The 21,454-nt window shown below is 47.9% G+C and overlaps 1 protein-coding gene across 4 annotated transcripts in view; it reads left to right on the forward strand.

The window, feature by feature from the left end:
- The first annotated feature begins 4,357 nt into the window (after positions 1–4,357).
- Positions 4,358–21,454, forward strand: part of LOC138489384 (zinc finger protein 1 homolog) — a 406,551-nt gene continuing 389,454 nt past the window's right edge. For 3 of the 4 annotated variants that reach the window (XM_069617104.1, XM_069617106.1, XM_069617107.1), the window contains exon 1: positions 4,360–4,727. In XM_069617104.1, the coding sequence (XP_069473205.1) occupies positions 4,560–4,727 (168 nt within the window). In that variant the 5' untranslated portion in view covers positions 4,360–4,559. Of the gene's footprint in view, positions 4,728–21,454 lie in introns of all 4 variants that reach the window. The other variant, XM_069617105.1, reaches the window with a different exon arrangement.

Consider the following 21,454-nt stretch of genomic DNA (forward strand, 5'->3'; position numbering starts at 1 on the left):
CGGAACATGGTTTATGAAGAAGGTCAGAGCTCTTCTAGACGTGCTGAGTGTAAAAGGGACAGCGTACAGTAGAAACGCCAAAGCAGGCCCCAGTGATTATTCCTTCATCTGCATAAAGAGAACTGAGATTATAAAATCCTGGACCATACAGACAGACACGTAGCTGCGATTATTGGTGGCGGAACATGGTTTATGAAGAAGGTCAGAGCTCTTCTAGATGTGCTGAGTGTAAAAGGGACAGAGTACAGTAGAAACGCCAAAGCAGGCCCCAGTGATTATTGCTTCATCTGCATAAAGAGAAAGAACATGATACACCTCCATGTTCTTCGGGAGGGCAGGAGCCATTCCATCGCCGTTCGTTGGATGATAGAAGCCTCCTGCTGATGAAGGAAAGTGTCGCATCAGCTGCAATCTTCACACATACAGCATCCTGATCACCGCTGTTGGCGGGTAAGCAGACTACCGCTCCCCGATGCCCCACTGCCAGTAAGGGGAGTGCAGACTCTGCAGCTACGTGTTTTTATCGCCATAATTTACTGCCATTTTGCTTTGCTGATTGGTTACCCAGCGACCTCAACCCTCGCTGATTGGAGGATCGGCCTCATTTCTGTGGGACGGCCCCGCTGGAAGGCGCAAGCCGGCCCTGTTATCCAAGGCAACTGTTTGTAAGGCACAAGCCTGTCTGTGCGTGTCCAGGCTGACCCAAAGCGGCCGGACACAGAACCCTGCATTATCCTATGCTCGATTGCTCCAACCATGCTTGCTGCAAACATTTGCCGTCATAGGGTAAGACTTACTTGCGATCAACCAACACTACCTTGCTAAAGACCATTACCACCATAACCCTGTACCTGGTATGTGGAGCCGTTTCACAGAAAGCGCCTTCACCTACTATAGCTCACTCGCTAGTGACATGCAAATGCATCTGGGCCAACGAGCATACAAATTATTTGGCATATACTTACATCTCACTAACTACAACGTATATGCTTCATGTACATGTCTTGATCTGTCTAGATGCATTTTCAACGCCCCCTCCTTCCCAGGAGATCATGCTTGGGGGCCATGCAAATTGTCATAATCAAACTTTCCAAATCCAGAGTTCCTCCCTAGTCACTGACTCCTTTTGATTGGGGCACACCAAAGAGGATTTTCCCAGTGTAGATGGGTGTTGTATTAAAGTGTCAGGTGTCAGCAAATTAGCTTTTGTAGGCTCAGTTGTCGTACGTAAATGGTCTAGCTGTTTCCTTGCTTCTTTCCCTTTTCGGTTGTTATTCTCACTGTCTTTCAATATTTCCAGCAGTGTTCCTAATAGGAGTTTCTTAGCTCTCTCTGCGTCTATGGTATTTTGTAGCATATTTTGTAATGTGGCGACGCTGACTGCTTCCTGATCAACTCTTGACTGAAGTGAGGCGACAAACGATTCCACATATATTAGCTTAGAATGGACCATTGCTAATAAAGTAAGCCTGGTTTTTGTAGCTTTAATCTATCAGTTCATACAACTTTAGAAACGGCCAGAGAAATATTTAAAGCTGCCATCATGTTAGAGTGTACCTGGAATGGTATTGAATTTAGTGGATTTCTGCTTCAAGTTAGATTCTGTGGAGAAAAAGCGGAGTATTCCAAGCAAGATGGTGATGAAATAGAGACTGTGTGCTTTTTTCTTTCCTCCTGATCGGACATTGACTTGGCTCAAAGGAGAAGGACTGCAGTTTTTGTAATGACTTCCTATGGTTTTTCCTGCCTCTGCTTCAATGTTCTTACTTTTTGCTTTGTGTTCCTTTACTTCTTTACCAATGGTTTCAGAGCCGTTGAACAGAGCCTCTGGAATTATTTGTTGTTCAGTTTTTTCCTTTCGTTTATTTTCTTTGGGCTTATGTCTGCTTGTATTGTTGGTAAAGAATGAGTGTGCTGCTGGGCCTTGAGCTGATTTCAATGGAGATTTGATTCCTTTCTCTGGTGTTTTTTTCCCACTATAATCACGTGGTCCCTGTTTATCTGCAGTCGGCAGTCATTTTAGTCTGAAGGTTGCAGGTGTCTTTTACTGAGAAGGCCCTACCTGTCAAGTGTTCTTCAGTTCCACTTGGAACTTTGTGGCTGACGGGCAGCGCTTCCACTTCTGTCATAGCTGAGTCGATATCCAATATTTCTGCATCCGTCAGGTCCTTGTTCTCGTAGGGTGTTGCCTCATCTGAGGGTTGATTGTTGCACACTTGTTTCATACATAAGGATCTATTCAGCTCCTTTTGTTTTCCTGAAGCATTGAGTACTTGGCCTTTTAAAGGCTGTGAGTCTGGTTCCCCCAAGATTTGTCGCAAATAGTTTTTTGGGCTTTTATTGCCATGCATAGGTCATTGCATTCTATGCCTTTTCCCAGGTCACCCAACCAGCCGGCAGCAGCCCGTCGGAAGCGTCTTTTCCTGTAGATTTATCGACCCAACAGGGGGCGCTGGCAGAGTAACAGGTTTTGAGAGGGCAGGATCTTGTGAAGCATCTGAGAAGAGGCGGACCTGGTGTCTTGTGCGAAGGTTTGCCTGTTCCCTTTCCATCGTGAGATGTTTTATTTTGGTTTAAAAACAGTGGGTGATTGTAAATTCGGGGAGCTAGGAGTGGAATGGTATAAGTTGTTTTTCCTTTTTTCCCCCCCTCACATGCCCCCACATAACCTTCCATAGACCACGTTATATGAACAATTGTTGTTCAATGTTTTGAACAGGACTACTTACGGAATGAAGTTAATCTATCAGTGTTGTCACTCGATTGTGATGATAGTTCTAGTATCACTGTATAGGTACCGATGGAGCTTGGTGAGACCTCATAGGTTCCGGACCAGCGCCTCCTCATAAGTAAGTTTCCTCTCAGCTTACAAAGTTCAGAAGGGAGAGCGGGGCGCCCCGGGCACCGACCTAACACTCTGTCACACTCTGCTGTGCAAAGCGTTTTTGAAGAGAAGAGGAATGCTGCCTCCCAAGCAGTAGACAGTGTAGATCGTTGAAGTGAGAAATACCCTCACGTGTATAAAATAACATATGCCCATAGACAATTTACACTTTAAAAAACCCACCCTTTTAGTCGTTTTCAGGAACACAGGTGCGTACTACACTGTCATTGGAGCACTTATTGGGGCTTCAAGCCTGGCAGCCTCAAGCCCTAGAATCCCTGAGCGTTAATTATTAGTGGCCCTTGACCACCACAGGCCCACGTAACCTAGTGAGGGAGAACATTACTTCCATTCTTTTAATGGCTTTTTTGCAAACGTCGACAGTAATGGTCTTTTCTTAAACATATTGTGAATGCGCATTGTCATCTTTTGCATACATTAAAACTGCTTATTTTTATTTGTATTGTTGCATTTAGTTTATAATACAAACTTTTACAACATCTCAGTATGAATACAAGAACAATTTCACCTCAAAAGTACATATTGATTTAAAAAAATAGATATTACAAACACGAAGAAATAAACATTCCCATATCCACTGGATGATATGATTGCAGCTCAATCATAAGTAGAGGGATAATATACATCAAATATAAACATAAATACAGAACAGAACACACCGTTATACAGCTTGATGTGCAAATAGCGAAACCATTTTAATGGCAAACATTCCCAATGAAAAATAATCTAGATGTCTTAGGTGCGATCATTAAAAATAGTGCAAACATACATTTTAAAAACAATCGACACGGTTTCAACTGTTTGGGAATATATAATTTGTCGGTCCTTGTGCCCTGTGGTGTAACACGCCTACCCCCGCCCCACAGTAGGGAATTCTCGTGTTTAACTATTCGTATTGAGTTTAACACAACAGGTACTAAATAACAGACATATCCAAATATATCCGGAGCACAGGCAGTCCCTGGGCATGCGGCATTCCAATAATAAACAGTGCATTAGAGCCAAAGGTGTAGTTCGCATTTACTCATAAAACGTCATATCTAGGCAAAAGAACATTTGTGATAATAAGTCCAGTTGTAATTTGTAATATTAACATTGGGGATAATTTAGTAAAAAATACAATAGGCGGTTGAACCCCTGGATGCTCCAGTTGAAAGTGCTCGTAAGGAGCAGACATGCGCTTCAATCTACTGAGCATGCGCAGGGCGAGGACACTGCTGCGCGTGTGCCCTCTGGCGCCTCTATTCCGCCTCCGCGCACTTCCTGGCTGTCTTATACCCGCCAAAGCTTGGATTTACGTTCTGGTGATTGGTAACTTTGGTTCCGCGCAGCCGCAGTACAGTGCTGGCTCATTCACTAGGGCGAGGATTTGAATGGCTTTGGTTTCGCGCAGCCGCAGTACTGTGCTAGCTCATTCCCTGGGGCGAGGATTTGAATGGCTTTGGTTTCGCGCAGCCGCAGTACAGTGCTGGCTCATTCACTAGGGCGAGGATTTGAATGGCTTTGGTTTCGCGCAGCCGCAGTACTGTGCTAGCTCATTCCCTGGGGCGAGGACTTTGCCATTGCTGAGGAACTTCTTCCTGGTGGCTGCGGCTTGGAATCCTGGAAGAGATCACGGGGGAGAACCACATTCTGGATCCCTGCGGAGAATTCAATGGCACATCCCTGCTGGGAAATCCATCCAGGATCACAGGGGAGAAATCCATCTCAGATCCCTGGAGAAATCTATCCCAGATCACTGGGGAGAAATCCATCCCAGGTCACGGGGGAGAAATCCATCCTAGATCGCTGGGGAGAAATGCCCGGACAGGGGCCAGATGAGGTGAGTTGTTGTCTGTGTTTCCTTGCAGGGACATTCATTGCTGCTAGCTTGGCCCATGTCATGAGGATCACCATCTGCTTGTTAGGGAGATTTCTCTGTTTAGGCTGAATTTCCTAACCTAGTGAGTCCCCCAGCAGCTTTGCTGGATTTCTGGAGTTTGTTTTTTTCTCCTGCCAAGAGTGAGACTCTTTTTCTCCCACTCTTGGACATGATGTGTGGTGTTCCTTTGAATGTTAATGTGTTTCGTGGGCTATGGGGTCTTTTACTCCATAGGGTCTCGTATGTTTTCCTATGTGTGTTACACAGCACCCTCCGTGCCGTAACACCGGGGTGTCATAGTGACCCCCCACCATAGACTCCATACCCTGGGACTGACTACTGTCTCCCAGGGCATGTAAAGTCACCATTGGCTTTACTAGTCCCAAATTACTAACAGAACCAGTACCAACCATCATATTGTGGACATACTGGTAGGGGCAATTCGATTGCCCCTGGGTCTGTTGTTCGAGGGGGAACTTTCCCGCCCCTCCTCGTCGAGTTTTGGCTGGTGGCAGTGGATACTACTTTTTATATTCAACCGCAAATATATCTCTATGGGATTTTCCTATTGTTCGAGGCTAATATTGTTTTTTAACATAGCCTCTAACATACCGCCGGTTTATTTATTAAATATTAATTCACCGGTTGGTATTTTCTGCCAGAACTCGGTTTTAAAATGGCGTTTGTGTTCACCTCTGTAACTCCAAACCAAAGGTCGAGCCCTTTGTTCCACTTTTTGGCTGGCTTCTCCCCAGAAGCCTCCAAAAGTGGTGCCACTCTGTCTGGGTACCACATGGGGTGTGGGAGGGGGTTTAGGCACCCTGGACTGAGTTACCTTGGTAACTCAAGTCGCACTCTTGTGTGATTGGCTCAAGTGGTGAGCCGGCCGGCTCACCACTTAGCATGTTTGATTGACATCTAGGCTGAGTGAATGGGGGTGTGCTGCATAAAAGCAGGGCTTTTGGGACTGGGACTTCAGAAGTTGCCACAGGACCTGAAAATCCGACGAGGGAGAAGCTGAGCCGGCCTGCTACGATGACACCACCGGTGGAGCCCTGCTGAACCGATTCGCCACTTCCCAACGACAGAGGAGATCTCCCTGCTGGAGAGTCTTCTTCCCCTGACTGGTGGGCACAACCAGTTTATCTTATTTTCTCGCATCCCAGGACGTCTTGTGGTCGAATTGCCCGTGCCAAGCACCCCGGCAACCAGATAGCCACTTACCACCGGACCGCGAATAAAAGGACCGCTCCTTTTAATTGAGAACTCCGCGGCTAGTTTCTTTCCTGGCAGTGCAACAGACTCCTGCCTTCCTCCCCGACGAGATCCTCTCTTCCCCCGGACGAAGCACCGACTTGCACCCGCTGCCAGGAACAACTGCCCCCGCTGGCGCGTTCTCACCATTTTAAGGTACCGTGTCCGCCAGGGCTCCCTTTCTAAAGATTGCTACAAGGTAACAATCATCCCTTAACCTTCTGGACTGGGCTGGCCGCCTTGACCATCTAACTGGTCCCTTTCTGTTTGGTCCAACACTGTCCGAACTTATTGCGAGACTTTTGGGCACTTTGAACCGTGTGACCTTGGACACATTTCGACCGGAGCCTCTTAAAGTGGGTCCGGCCTTATTAACTTTGACTTTACGGTTTTAACCTGCCTTCTTCTCCTACTGTGTTCTTCCGAAAGCGTTGGGATCTGTTTCTATCTTTGCTCTGCCTTTCTCTCCCTTTTAAACCGATTGATTAGAGTGCCATCTTTGTTAAGCGCTCGCCGCTGTCTGAAAATCAGTGTTGATTTACTTAAGACTTGTCTAACTAATCGTTGAAGGGAGTGTATATCTTTTAGTGACCGTGTTTTTGAACTGCTTAATATTAGTGCCAGTGTGTTTTACTAGATGTGTTTTTAAATAAATAATTATATCTCTTTTACACCAAGCTCTGGTCAGTGTTTACTTGTTCTACTGTGTTCTTTTGACCTATTGTGAATACTCTGTATACTGCCTAACTCCTAACTCTTCTTGAGAGAAGTCTGACTGCTCAGCCACAGCTACCAGGTAAATCTGGGTGGTACAGACTGCTACCAATTGGGTTTACTGCCAACCACCTGTAGTCTTAAATCTTTTGCAGTGGTCCCAGAGGGAACTGCACAGGTTTCTGCCTAACGTTGCTTGTCTTAGTTGTACAATCAACAATACTTTGAATTTTGAAGTTATATTATCTTTTCCCAATAACAAAAACATAAATTAAATTGAGCTTTTATATCACGCTTAATGCCAGAGACCAGCCTCTAAGCGGAGGAGCGTGTTTTACACCCGTGTTGCTCTGCGTTTTCTTGCTTCCAAGACAAAAGATTGTCCCTGAGCGATCATCCCGGCCAAGGGACCATAAAGCACATCATTCCAAGGAAGACTCTGTGAACCGGAAATGCGTATTCTCTGTCATTGGGGGGTGCCATCCTCCACACACCCACCAGGAAATAGCTCTGCAATCTCTGTCCATTGAACAACTGATCTGGAAGGGACTGTTGAGAAGTGCACCCTGTCAAGATCCAGTGTCCATACCAAGTTCAAGTCTCCAGCCCATATCGGCTCATAGCTCTGGAACTTGCAGAAATGTCTGGCACAGACAACAAATAATTCAGGAGAATCCACTTTGGGAGCCTATATATCACTCCGGAGTTCACCCGCCAGTAGTAAGAAACAACCTTGATCATCTGCAATCTTTTCATGCAATTTAAATTGTAATGAAGAGTGTATGTATGTGGCAACCTCTCTGGCATGCGTAGAACACGATGAACTGTAACAGTGTACCCCCAGCCTTGTGCAGTCGACAGCCTGTCATCTATACCCAATGAATCTCCTGTAGCATCAGTGCATTTATCTGGTGTCCGTTGGCGTGCTGTACAGCTCGTCGGCTTTATTTTAGACGTCTGGAGGCCTCTAATTTTCCATATGAGTATAACTATTCTAGATCCCATGTAGCCTCCTTGTGCAAAATGTGAAAACGTGTGGTGTACAAACCACTAGTGATAGCTTGAAGAGAGACGCCTCTGTAGGGGGCGTAAGCGCCAGGATATGGGGAAGCTTAATACCGTTAATTGGATAACACCAAGCTTGGGACATAAACTGTATAACCCAGAACAAACCTTCCCTAGACAAACATCCCACCCTCCCACACCAGAGACTACAATTTACTGACTGACGCTGTCCCCCACAGCCCTAAACTTTCCATAACCCCAAACTAACAGCAATAAAATGTGCATCAGAAGCTGCTCGTCGCACACAGCCGCTCCCATTAGACGAGTAGAGGACCAGGAATGTCCTGAAGCTGCCGGCTGCGCCGCAGTCTATGAGGGGCAGGGTATCTATGGTCTTCCGTCCTAGAAGCAACTGGATGGCCACCACCATCAGTTGATTGTCCTCCCTAGAGATGGCATAGGATACAGTCAAGGAAACACAGGGACTTGCTGCAGCACCTCGGAAACCCGTCACCGTTAGTTCCAAAGTCACCCGTTTCCCAGGCGATGAGGAGGCACCTCTGGACAATCTCGAAGGAGGTGCAAGTTTGATCCACAGTACATGCAGAGGTTGTTATCCTTCCGTCGCTTCTGTTTCTCTGGAGACAAAGGGCCTATCGCGGCCCTGATCCGCAACGGTTCTTCTTTGGATTGGCGAGGTGAGGAGGAGACAGGGACTGCAGGCTCGGTTGGATACATGGGAGGGTGTACCTTTCTTCTTTCACATCTCCGTTCTGACAAACGGAAGTCAATCTACAGGGTGGTAGACAATAACTCAGAAAAGGTAGCGGCACGTGGGGAATGGGCCAGCTCATCCTTAAGTTCTTCTCTGAGTCCTCGCCTGAATATGGTGTATTGCGCAGCTTCAGGCCACCCTGTGTCAGCAGCGACCCATTTGAAGTGCGAAATGTAGGTCAGTAGATCTGAGGACCCCTGTCTGATGTCGAGTAGCTCTTCACTGGCTACTTGTGAGGATTAATGTCTTTCAAAGTGTAAACTGGGCCGTGAATGCCCCATTGTCCTGCAATGCAGGGTCTGCCCTGGTAACCATTGGAGTGGCCCATGCCAGGGTGTTGCCCGTCAGGTTTGAAACCAGAAAACCTATCCGGGCATTATCAGAGGCGTAAGTGTGGGGGCGGAACATGAAGTAAAAAATACATGCCTCCATAAATTCCTTAAACTTTTTTGGCAAGCTTTCATACTCGCCAGAGGCCATCGACATGGGTGTTATGTCGGCGTGTGGCTGTTCCCGTGTGGCTATCATTTGTCGCAGAGTATTGTTCTCTGCCTTTAAATTCTGGACCTCCTGAGAAAGGACCTGCACGGCATTAACCAATTCCTGGAGTTGCTCTGCTGTTGTCATATTGGAGGTAACTGGGCGTTGCAAACTGTCAAGACTGTCGGTAATATCTGCTTCTGAGCCACTAAACACTATTGGATCCCCTTCCTCATCACCTGATTCTTCAGTTTAAGATGGTAGCTTCTTGCCCTTCCTTCTCCGATCTGACATCTTCTTTGTGAAGAGATACAGCCTTCCCCGGATGGAAGCCACAATGTCGCTGTATTAAATAGGTCAGACACCGGACCCCCGCCTGAGAACGCCTTTGCAAGAGGAAAAAGCCTGATGCTGAAAAAACCTCTTGTAAAAACTGGTTGTGTGTAGATGTCTGTAGGAAGGGCGAGCAGTCAGCAGCGCGGCCTGCAGGCCGTTATCCAGGTAAGCGTGTAGTAGAAAAGGCTGCATTGACGGGGAAACCTTAATGCAGATTGCATTCTGCTGGTCCAGGAGGAGGGAGAGGCAACGGATGAGCGATGAAGAGATTCTTGTGCAAGTTGGAAGAACTGGCGGCGAGAGCGCCGAACAGAGCATAGAGCAGCAGAGTAGCGTAAGCGTAAGCTGGAACGGGAAAGGAAAAGGTAAGAGTGGAAGCCGGAGGAATCGGCAGAAAGCACAAGAGAAAGTAACCAGCGGACAGGACGCAAAAGGAAGGAAAAGCGTAACCTGAAGTGGAATGGAGCGGAATCCAGTGAAGAAGGAAAAAGAGAGCAAGGCACTGGCAAAGCCCTTGCAAAGGAGGACCAAGAAAGGGAAAGCAGCCAGAGGCTGAAAGAGGAAAACTAGCGTCAGAACCCAAAGCAAAGTTAGCAAAGGGGTTGCAATGCAAAAGTGAAAGTAAAAGGCGGGGTGTTAGGCAGAAACCTGTGCAGTTCCCCAGCAGCTTTGCTGGATTTTTGGGGTTTATGTTTTTCTCCTGCCACGAGTGAGACTCTTTTACCCTCACTCTTGGACATGATTTGAGTGTGTTTCTTTGGATCTGGATGTGTTTAATGGGCTATGGGGTCTTTTACCCCATAGGGCTTCATGTGTTTTTGTGATCTGTGTTACACAGCACCCTCAGTGCAGTGACACAGGGGTGTCATAGTGACCCCCCAGTATAGACTCAATACCCTGGGACTGACTACTGTCTCCCAGGGCATGTAAAGCCACCATTGACTTTACTAGTCTTAAATTCTGAACACAACCAGTACAAACCATCATATTGTGGACGTACTGGCTGGGGCAATTCGATTGCCCCAGGGTCTGTTAGTCGAGGGGGCACGTCTCTGTCCCCCCTGATCGAGTTTTGGCTGGTGGCAGTGGATACTACTTTTTATATTCAACCGCAAATATTTTCCCATGGGATTTCCCATTGTTTTAGGCTACTATCTTTATTTAATTATTTACGGTAGCCTCAAACACCGCCGGTTTATTTAGTTAATATTAATTCTCCGGTTGGTATTTTATGCCAAAATTCGATTCTAAAATGGCGTTTGTGTTCTCTTCTGTGACTCCAACCCAAGTCGAGCCCTTTGTTCCACTATTTGGCGGGCTTCTCCACAGAAGCCCTCCAAAGTGGTGCCACTCTGTCTAGGGTACCTAGGAGGGGTGGAGGGGAATTAAGGCACCCTGGACTGAGTTGCCTAGGCAACTCAAGTCGCACTCCATCCTGATTGGCCCAAGTGGTGAGCCGGCCGGCTCACCACTTGGCATGTTTGAGTGACAGCTAGGCTGAGTGAATGGGGGTTTGCTGCATAAAAGCAGGGCTTTGGGGACTGGAACTTCAGAAGTCGCCACAGGACCTAAGAATCCGACGAGGGAGAAGCTGAGCCGACCTGCCACGACACCACCACCGGTGGAGCCCTGCTGGACCGCCTCACCACTTTTCCCAACGACAGAGGAGATCTCCCGCCGGAGAGTCTTCTTCCTTTGACTGGTGGGGATAACCAGTTTCACCGTCTTTTCACCTTCCCGACGTACCTCGTGGCCGCCTTGCCTGTGCCAAGCACCCCAGCAACCGGGACACCACGTTTTACCACGACCGCGAAACAAAGGTACCACCTTTTAACCGGAAAACTCCACGCCTGGTTTCTTCCCTGGTAGTGCAACGACCTTCATCTTTCCTCCAAGTCGAGATCTTCTCTTCCCTTGGACGACGACGCAACTTGCACCCACTACCAGGAACAACTGCCACCGCTGGAGGATCCTTCCCAGTTAAGGTACCGTGTCCCGCCTGGCTTCCCTTGCGACCGACTGTACGGGGTAGATTTAGCCCCCCGCTTTCGAACCTGGGTTAGCCTGGGACACTCTGGCTAAACTTTCCTAAGCCTCTCTAAACTCTTTTTGAACCCTCTGCAAGACTTTCTAAGCCTAGTGTAACTGTGTGATCTTGGGCGCATTTGTGCTCTGCTCTCTCTAAGAGTGGGCCCAGCCTTTGGACTTTGGCTCACCAGTGACTTTTGCTCTTCTGCCTTGCTAACAGTGTTCCTGACTCTTAGAGTGGTGTACCTTTCCATATTCTGTCTTTTTCCCTCCCTTTCTCACAAACTTATTGGAGTGCCATCTAGTTAAGCGCTCACCTCTGTATGAAAATAAGTGGTGTTTTACAGTGACTTATCTGATAAGGAAAAAGGGGTGTATAGATTATAATAGTAACTGTGTTTAGAATATTTTACAATAAGAGTGCTGGAGTGTTTTCAACAGTGTGTTTTTAAATAAATAATTATATACTTTGATACCAAAGCTCTGGTCAGTGTTTGCTTGTATTGTTGTATCTGAGTGCCTATTGTGTATACTTTGCATACTGACTAACTCTTCTTGAGGGAAGTCTGACTGCTCAGCCACAGCTACCAGGTAAATCTGGGTGGTACAGACTGCTACCAAGTGGGTTTACTGCCAACACCTGTAGTCTTAAATATTTTGCAGTGGTCCCTAAGGGAACTGCACATGTTTCTGCCTAACACGGGGCTAAGTACCCAAGAGAAAGAGGAGGAACAAAAAGACTAGCCCGGCAAGCCGGGCAGCGTGGACAATGTTACGGAACATTCTAATGGCGGTGAAGCCTCCAACTGTTCCATAAGCGCCCGGAAGGCAGGCGCATGGCAGTCATAGTCAGTGAGCAAATACATGGTGCCAGCCACATGTTGCATGGCGGCAGCAAGACCTATATATGCAGGGTCATAGTCAGTGAGCAAATTCATGGTGCCAGCCACATGTTGCATGGCAGCAGAAAGACATATAGATGCAGGGTCTTAGCCAGTGAGCAAAGGCATGGTGCCAGCCACATGTTGCATGGCGGCAGCAAGACATATATATGCAGGGTCATAGTCAGTGGCCAAATACATGGTGTCAGCCACATCTTGCATGGCAGCAGCAAGACATATATATGCAGGGTCATAGTGAGCAAATACATGGTGCCAGCCACATGTTGCATGGCGGCAGCAAGACATATATATGCAGGGTCATAGTCAGTGAGCAAATACATGGTGCCATCCACATATTGCATGGCCGCAGCAAGACATAGATATCCAGGGTCATAGGGGGTCATTCCGAGCTGCACGGTAAGGGTTAACGGGCACTGGTAAGGATGCCGGTGCCGGTAAACCCTTACCACTCAATTCCGAGGTCCCTTAGCGAGAACCGCAAAGGACGTGTGGTCAGACCACACGTCCTTAACAGGTCCCGCTAAAGGACCAGGGGCCTCATCACGAGTTGGGCTGTAACCCTTAAATGCGGCTGTAACGGTATTACCGTTGCATTTAAGGGCTGGCCCTATCATGAGTTCGGCGCTAAATTGGCTGTTTTACCTCCAGCTTTTTTCTGCAGGTGAAAATCCATGTTTTCGGCGGTATTACAGCCGGCTGTATTAGCCCGCAGTATTAGCACCGAAAAATCCCCATTGGATCCAATGGACCCAAATCAGGAATGGGGATTTACCGTTAAGGCCCAACCCGTGATCTGGTGGTAATACCAGCGGACCTGTCGGTGCTAGGGCTATTACAGTCGGCGGTATTACAGCCGGAAATACAGCCCAACTCGTGATGAGGCCCCAGGGCTTTAATTACGGGCCTGCTATTTGCGGGCCAGTAATTAGCGCCTTCCCCATTCCCATTGAGCCCTATGGGGGCTCAAATGGTAATGGTGAATGGTTTACTGAATGGGGACCTACCGGGTCCTCCAGAGTCAGAATGACCCAGTAAGTCCCTATTCAGCCAGACCGGACATGGTATTGTAGGCAGCCATGGTGCTATAAGCACCATGGCTACCTCCAATCTCGGAATGACCCCCATAGTCAGTGAGCAAATACATGGTGCCAGCCACATGTGCATGGCGGCAGCAAGACATATATATGCAGGATCTTAATCAGTGAGCAAATACATGGTGCCAGCCACATGTTGCATGGCGGCAGCAAGACATATATATGCAGGCTCATAGTCAGTGAGCAAATACATGGTGCCAGCCACATGTTGCATGGCAGCAGAAAGACATATATATATGCAGGGTCATAGTGAGCAAATACATGGTGCCAGCCACATGTTGCATGACGCAGGAAGACAAATATATGCAGGGTCTTAGTGAGCAAATACATGGTGCCAGCCACATATTGCATGGCAGCAGCAAGACACATGTATGCAGGGTCATAGTGAGCAAATACATGGTTCCAGCCACATTTTGCATGGCGGCAGCAAGACATATATATGCAGGGTCTTAGTCAGTGAGCAAATGCATGGTGCCAGCCACATGTTGCATGGCGGCAACAAGACATATATATGTAGGGTCATTTCAGTGAGCAAATACATGGTGCCAGCCACATGTTGCATGGCAGCAGCAATACAAATATATGCAGGGTCATAGTCAGTGAGCAAATACTTGGTGGCAGCAACATGTTGCATGGCGGCAGCAAGACATATATATATGCAGGGTCATAGGGGGTCATTCCGAGCTGGGCAGTAAAGGTTAACGGGCACCGGTAAGGATGCTGGTGCCGGTAAACCCTTACTGCCCAATTCCGAGGTCCCTTTGTGGGAACCACAAAGGACGTGATACGTCCTTAGCGGGTCCCGCTAAGGGATCAGGGCGCTAATTACGGGCCCGCTATTTGCAGGCCCGTAATTAGCGCCTTCCCCATTCCCATTGAGCCCTACGGGGGCTCAAATGGGAATGGGGGTTGGTTTACTGAATGGGGACTTACCGTGCCCTCCAGGGTCGGAATGACCCGGTAAGTCCCCATTCAGCCAGATCGGACCCAGTATTGGAGGCAGCCATGGTGCTAATAGCACCATGGCTGCCTCCAATCTCGGAATGACCCCCATAGTCAGTGAGCAAATACATGCTGCCAGCCACATGTTGCATGGCGGCAGCAAGACATATATATACAGGATCTTGATCAGTGAGCAAATACATGGTGCCAGCCACATGTTGCATGGTGCCAAAGTGCACATATAAGCTGGTCATAATAAGTAGATACATGGAGCCAGCCGCCGTTACATATTATCACTTCTTCATACTATCAGGGTGAAAAAAGTACATGTACAAACACTGTGACAGTCCCATGATATGGTTGGCAAGTACGTACAGATATATAGTTTTGATTGACTGAAAATATTGTGGAAGCAATGATGATGAAGTAAGGCGGCAGCTACTCACATACATGAAGTCAGCTCCATGGAAGCACTCAAACCGCCAAACCTCAACCAGCTAGGTGGGTGAGGGTTCATGTGAATAGCGATGCGACCAAGGGGAGGAGGTGGGGGACATTCACACATACTTGCGACCAAGGGAAGGGGGTGGGAGGCAATCAGGCATACAGCTACACGGCGTACTGTGGTGGACAGGCATAGACAGGGCCTTAGGAGTGGGCCTTGTGAGGAGGGCCGGCCAAGCCTGACGGCTTCCTTATTGGCCCATATGATCGGGGCAAGAACCATCAGTGACCCCCCAGCAGCACCATGCCAAGCACTCCAGTGCAGGAAGTAATAACGGCCATCTTGGAATGGCAAATGGAAGCAAACAACGAATTTAGCAGAAACAGTGCAATAAAACCAGAGCGTTATTATGCTCACAGCGTGATGTGACTTCTAGATGGAATCAGGTGCCTATGCAGGCCAAAGTCAAAAACACAATTTAAAGTCACATTTTTTGCACCATCCGTGCTGCTTGTAAAAGCCCAAGGGTGAGGGGCTTACCTTCCAGCGTGTTCATGCCTTGTGTGCACAAGGAGAAAAGATGGGTGAAGAGCATTGCAGCTGCTCCAGCAGCCACAGCAGCAGTGAAATGGAAGAGAATGAGAATGGTGGGTAGACAGGGCCTTAGGATTTACACTTGCATACTTCCACTTTAGCTCAGCAGTGACCGCAGTATATGCTCCGGTTCCCCAGCGATCTCCCGCAACTGCGCTGCAGGGCTGGCACCAAGGATCCAGGTGCTAGGTACCCCAGTATGGCGCACACCGATGCCGAGCTGCAGCAAGTGCCTTCATCCCTGGGAGTCCACCAGGCACAGAATGCAGGCAGCCTAGTCCCTCACCCGGGGGCTCCCTCAATGGGCAGCTCTCAATGGCCCACGTCGCTCCCAGCGTAACAGAGGTTTCCAAACACCCCGTAGCAGCTCACAGGGTTCACTATGCTCCAGACGACTTCCAGCCCAGCCAAACGGCACATAGCAGGATCCAGCCGCTGATCTCAGGTGGCGTACAAAGCCTCTAGCAGAAAAACTCAGGTCGAGCTCCTCAGTTGCTCCACCACATATTGCTGCCCCATATTGGTGCTGCTTCAGCAGGTTTCAGGATGTATCTGCAGGATCTTCCCGTCCTCGTTTTGGGAGCATTTTCAAGATGCGGTCATCTTGCTCCGTGGCCCAGAGTGCTCCCGGGAACAACCAGTCTTGACCCCTGCTCAAGGATCCATGCCTTCAAAGCCTTTTGAAGTGTCCTTGGATCAACCAATGGACTGATTATCCCTCTCTTGGACTAACTTGGTACAGTCATTATGGGCCTCATCACGAGTTGGGCAGTAATGCCGGCGCTAATAGCGCTGGCGCCATCTACCCTACCGCCAAACACACCGGCGCTATTAGCGGCGGATCACGGGTTTGGCAGATTTGGAAATCCCCATTCCCCATTGAGCCCATTCGGGAATGCCCCATTCCCCACTGGGTTCAATGGGGAAATTTCGTGCTCATACCGCTGGCGGATTTTCCGCCAGCGGTATGAACGCAGATTTTCAGCCGATTTCCCCCCAACTCAGAGCTGGGGAGAAATCCGCCAAAGCCCTGATTTGGCGGACCCTTAAATCCGGTGGTAACAGCGCTACCGCCGGATTTAAGGGTTACAGCCAAACTTGTGATGAGGCCCATTGTCATTCTGACTAGAGCCATGGAACTTTGCAGATCTTCATCTTATGCTGCAAGTCCCCTGCTGCTGCATTTTCTGCCGTGTCACTTCAAGGGAAGCCATGCTGTGGCTGATTCTGTGTTCAGCGCTGTATGATCACATGTCGCCACTTGACCGCGGTGACCTTCGTTGGAACACGCCTTCTTCAATAATGTGATTCTGCACCTTTTGTAAAAACATTCTTTACTTTTCCTTCTGTTCTTGTTTTGACCAATAGAAATGTGTGTATTTTAGGCGACTTTAACATCTGTGTGGACTCCGCTGATGACCCAACAGCAGTTTCCCTTCTAACGGATTTGAAAACGCTATCCTTACATCAGTGTGTTATGGCCCCTACTCAAACGCTAGATCTTATATGTGCCCCTTGCTCACGTTCTCAGTGCTTCCTTTAACTTGGACGGATCCTTTTTTGATCCCATTTGTATTCTTTTTGCCAGCACCTCAAACTTTTCCCTTAATAATTAAATCTCGACACATCTTGGAAATATCCCCGTCCTCCCTAATAACTTGTCTCATCTCAGCCTTTTCAGCGGCTGCTGATATCTTAGCGCTGCAGGAACCTAGCTGCAATTTCTCTCGTCCTTCAGCACCTTGGTTCACGTCTGATCTACCTATCCTTCGTACTCAGTTGTGTCAATTGGAGCATTAATGGCATCTTAATTCTGGTCCTTTCTTTAAATTAATCTTCGTTATCCTCAATTTTCTTATCACCTAGCTATGAATGCTGCTAAATGCATATATTGCGCAGAAACCATTCGACTGGCTGCCAATACTCCCAAGAAACTGTTTCAGGCTGTGAAAGATTACATTTCTCCAAAACGTCCATCGTCTGTTCTAGCATTGCAGGCTTTATGCAACAACTTGTCTGATTTATTTGTTCATTAGATTGAGACCATTGGGTCTAGCATTGTCTGCCTCGATTCCTCTGTCATTACCTCTGCCTATCTGTTGCCACCTTTGCAGGCCAATCAGGATTTGCCTTCCTTTAGTTCTTTCCAGCTCACTGATTGCCTGACAGTTGCGCGGGCCACTCTGTCTTACATCTCCTTCCCCCTTGGATTCTATTCCACTTCGTTGTCTTAAATCTGAAGTGACCCATATTGATAAGATTCTTGCTGATGCTATCAATTCTTCACTTATATCCATCAGATTTGAAATGAAGCAAGCCAAACAAACTGTTGACCCCGGGTTGGCTGGACCGCTTGAGGATTGCGCAATATGAATGTCAGGAGTGTTGGTGAGAGGGTGACGGAGTGTGGTTTAGCCTCCAAAGTGCACTATGATGTCAAGCATGGGTGCAAATCGAGGGAGATGATAAGTGACCAAGTCATGGTCAAACTGCCCAGGAGAGGCGGGAAATGTGCCTTGAAATATTCAGGCCTCCGACTGTTGAGAGGAATTGTGGGAATGCGGTCCGGTTGAATGGTGGTGATGTGTGGAACAAGAAGAGGGTGGTCAAGGTGTATTATATTCATGGTCAACCTTTGACAACCCCAGCCAGTTTCTTAAAGTTTTGATATAGCACTTACTTTGTATGTCTTAATTCTTTCTTATCCCATCCTCGTCACCCGTGAAATAAAGCTGGATGCCACTCTACTTGAATGTAATTGCTGTTAAATGTATTGATGAAAAGGAACAGCGTATAAGCCGGCTGCAAACTGCTCCTTCCCCGTCAGCCTTTCTCTCTCACTGGCCACACTCTAGAGCTTGCACTCTGCCTTCAAGCAGCAACATTCCAGGCTGTCCGGGGAGCACTGTAACTGAATGCATGCTATGCTATATAACAAGATACCTGATTCATTAAAACACGCACTGGTGATCCCGCTTTAAAAAAACACCTTTGCTTGATGCTTCTCTTTTCTCTAATTATCGTCCTATTTCCGTTGCCCCGTTACTGAGGCTTTGGTTACACCTCAGCTAAGGTTGTTTTTAGAATCTGCTAACAACTTAGATTCTTTCTAACTTGGCTTCCGTCCCCTAATGGACATAATCCGTCCTAGTGTTGTGAGATGTTCATGGTGAGGGTTATAATTCTCTAGATTTGTGTCCCTCCCAATTAATATAGGGTTCTTCTCGCACCCTGTCACTCGGGTTCTCTCCTTCTCTCTCCCTTGCTCCTCCTCTACTGTCCCCCTTGAATAGTGAAGATGGAGTTCTGGAGTTTAATTTTCAGTAGATGGGGTCTCTAGGTCTCCTCTTGATGTTTTCTCAAGGGACACTCCCCCCTAAGGTTTCACAGATGAGGCTCTCTCGTGGTGTTTTCCAAGGGGTCTCATATGCTAGGACTCCCACTCGTTCGTCCCTATTGATTTTTACGGGGCTTGAGGAAAACCACACAAAGGTCAATTCGTCTTCACGGGAGATAGAGGTACCATTTGTAATCTACCTTCTTTACAAGACAAAATAAAAAAAAGGCCAACCCAAGGGGTATTGTATTCTTATTTGTAATGAGATTAGAATTGTGTCCCTTCCCTGTAGGAAATAATCCTGAGGGCAAAAAAGATAGTGGGCCTCATTACGATTTTGGCGGTTTCCATGCTGCTATTGGCGGCATGGCTGCCGCCGAAATCGGGCCCGGGTTCCCAGAATGGGGAATTACCGGGCCATTCCAAGTTCAGAGGGCCCGGTAATTCCTCCCTCCAGGAACCCGGGCCCGGACCTTCCCCATTCCCATTTCAGCCCCTATAGGGCTGAATGGGAATGGGGGAGGGAGCAAACAAAGAGCCGATTACGAGTGGCCCGTTGTTCGCTCCCTTTTCCCCTTGCGGGACCCGGTAAGCATGCCTGGTTTGACCAGGCGTTACGTACCGGGTCCCGCGAGGGGAGCTTGTAATGAGGCGGAACGGGTTTAACGGGTCCGCCTCCTTTAGCGGGTCCCGTTAACCCCTTTCCGCCTCACTTGTAATGAGGCCCAGTATGTGTTGCCCTCAACATCCTCTCGAATTGGTGAAATGGCTCGAGAGATCAGGAGAAAAAATGGGACTCCAGTTCTTTGTTCTGAGGGCTGCAAGGGTGTTGTCAGGCTTTCCACGGATTTCTCCCCATTAATAGAGAAAGAGGTCCGATAGGGGTTGCCTCTTGACTCTAGGATGTTTAAGTCGTTAGGAGAGATTTGTCATGTTGCTCGTTCTCCAACTCTGAGAGTAGGACAGGGAATTCTCTATTTGAATTCTCGACACGTGAATAGACTCCAACTATTATCAATTGGATTAAATCCCACTCTGACACCATATGTGAGATACCCATGGTGTCAACAAGTAAGACAGACACAAGTGATCACAGTTGAAGGGTCTTTATTGAACAATGAAGGCTGTGTGCAGGTTGGAAAAACACCTAATCTCAACCTAAATCCAAGATGGGAGCAAGCGTCGACCATCAAATGAAAAATAAGGCAGTGGCGTTGGTCCAAAAATAAAAGGGCCTTTACTAAGAAACCTATTGCCAAAACCTCACAACTAATAGTAAAAAGGGGCGTGGGATTGTTCTCAAGAAACGAAAGAAGTGCCCTCAAATAATATGTCAGGATGCGGTAGCCTGTGTCTTCCTTCCCCACGTTTTGGACACAGGGTAAGGTGGGCGCTTGGAGCACAGTATAGTCTTGGGCCTCTCCAGCACAAGACGACAGTTCAAATGGCCGTTCTCAGGACCGTCGATGGCCAAGTCTCGTTTGTTGTGAAAGTCTCTTGCCTTCGCGGCCTGATGTGTTCAAATAACAAAAACAAAAGTTCCTTTAATAAAATTCATTTCCAAAGTTCGCTGGGTGACGGTGTCACCCCTGGGTCCCCTCTTCTGGGCGCTGACCCTTCACGTATCATATTCCAAAATATATCCCAGTTCTTTTATCAAACCACTTTGGGTGATAGCTCACCCCTGGATCTCCCTTGCACGGGCTCTGACCCTTCTTGTCTTTTTAGCGGGATTCAATTCCCTGGGTTTACCAATGTTTACTCTCAATGTGGGATTCACTTCTCTTTCTCTCACACTGCTTGTAGATCAAAGTCTTTCGATTGTACAGGGATTTTGCTTGACCTATTTCAATGGCCTTCCTATGGCCTTCTGGTACTTATAGTTTCTCTCATATGGGGCTCGACCAGAGTCTCTACCCATGTGATGCCGTTTCCCTTCTGCAGCTGGTCTCCCCTTCACACTTTTAACAGTTAATTCAAAGTTCATCAGTTTTGGTTCGAACCTTGCCACTTTGTGTGTCTCACTCATCACAGCCCGGTTCTTATCGGTTCTCCCCTCGACTCTCTGGAGTGAAGGTCTGTACCACGGGCGTGGAAGCTTCCCTTGCTCCTGCCTATCGGCATAGGCTTGCCCCGTGTACCGTTGACATCTGCAGCAGAACACTTGTGCTATTCTTCAAGGCCTTAGGCTCTCTTCCACGAAGGTTCAACGGGCCTGGGACAAAAATGGCAAGGTCTCTTCTCTCCTCGCCACACTCTCGATTTCTGCTGCCTTTCTCCGCCTTTTGAACTGCCGCATGGTAGCTGTCTTGTCGTGCTGTCTGATGTACTCGCCTTTCTCGTACTGCGCTCTCATGCTCCACCTATCCCTATGGGGAAAAGGAAGGCCCGTCAGGTGTGTGTGATTTGCGTCAATTGCCTGACTTCATCTGACCCTCGGGTTTGGACATGTCAAGGTACACAGGTTTAACATTACAAGTCCATTGTGCAAAGATCTTCGTGTCGGAAAGGGGGAAAGTCAAAGAATTCGAATATCCTACAGGATATGATGGAGGAGGTTTGTTAAATGGATCAGAATGACCAGGATGAAGAACAGAACATAGGGGATTGTGGGAATGGTAGTATTCTGTCATAGTTGATTGTCATCATTCAAAATTCCAATCGGAGAGACGGGATTGGTAGGATTTGCGGGGTAAGCTGGAATAACTGGGGTCATGACATGAACAAAGGGGATTGTGTGAATCGTAGTGTTTTGTCTGATCAGTTTGGGAATGCAGAAAAT

Source organism: Ambystoma mexicanum, chromosome 9 (genome assembly GCF_040938575.1).
Source record: "Ambystoma mexicanum isolate Mex_15411 chromosome 9, UKY_AmexF1_1, whole genome shotgun sequence".
Lineage (NCBI taxonomy): Eukaryota > Metazoa > Chordata > Amphibia > Caudata > Ambystomatidae > Ambystoma > Ambystoma mexicanum.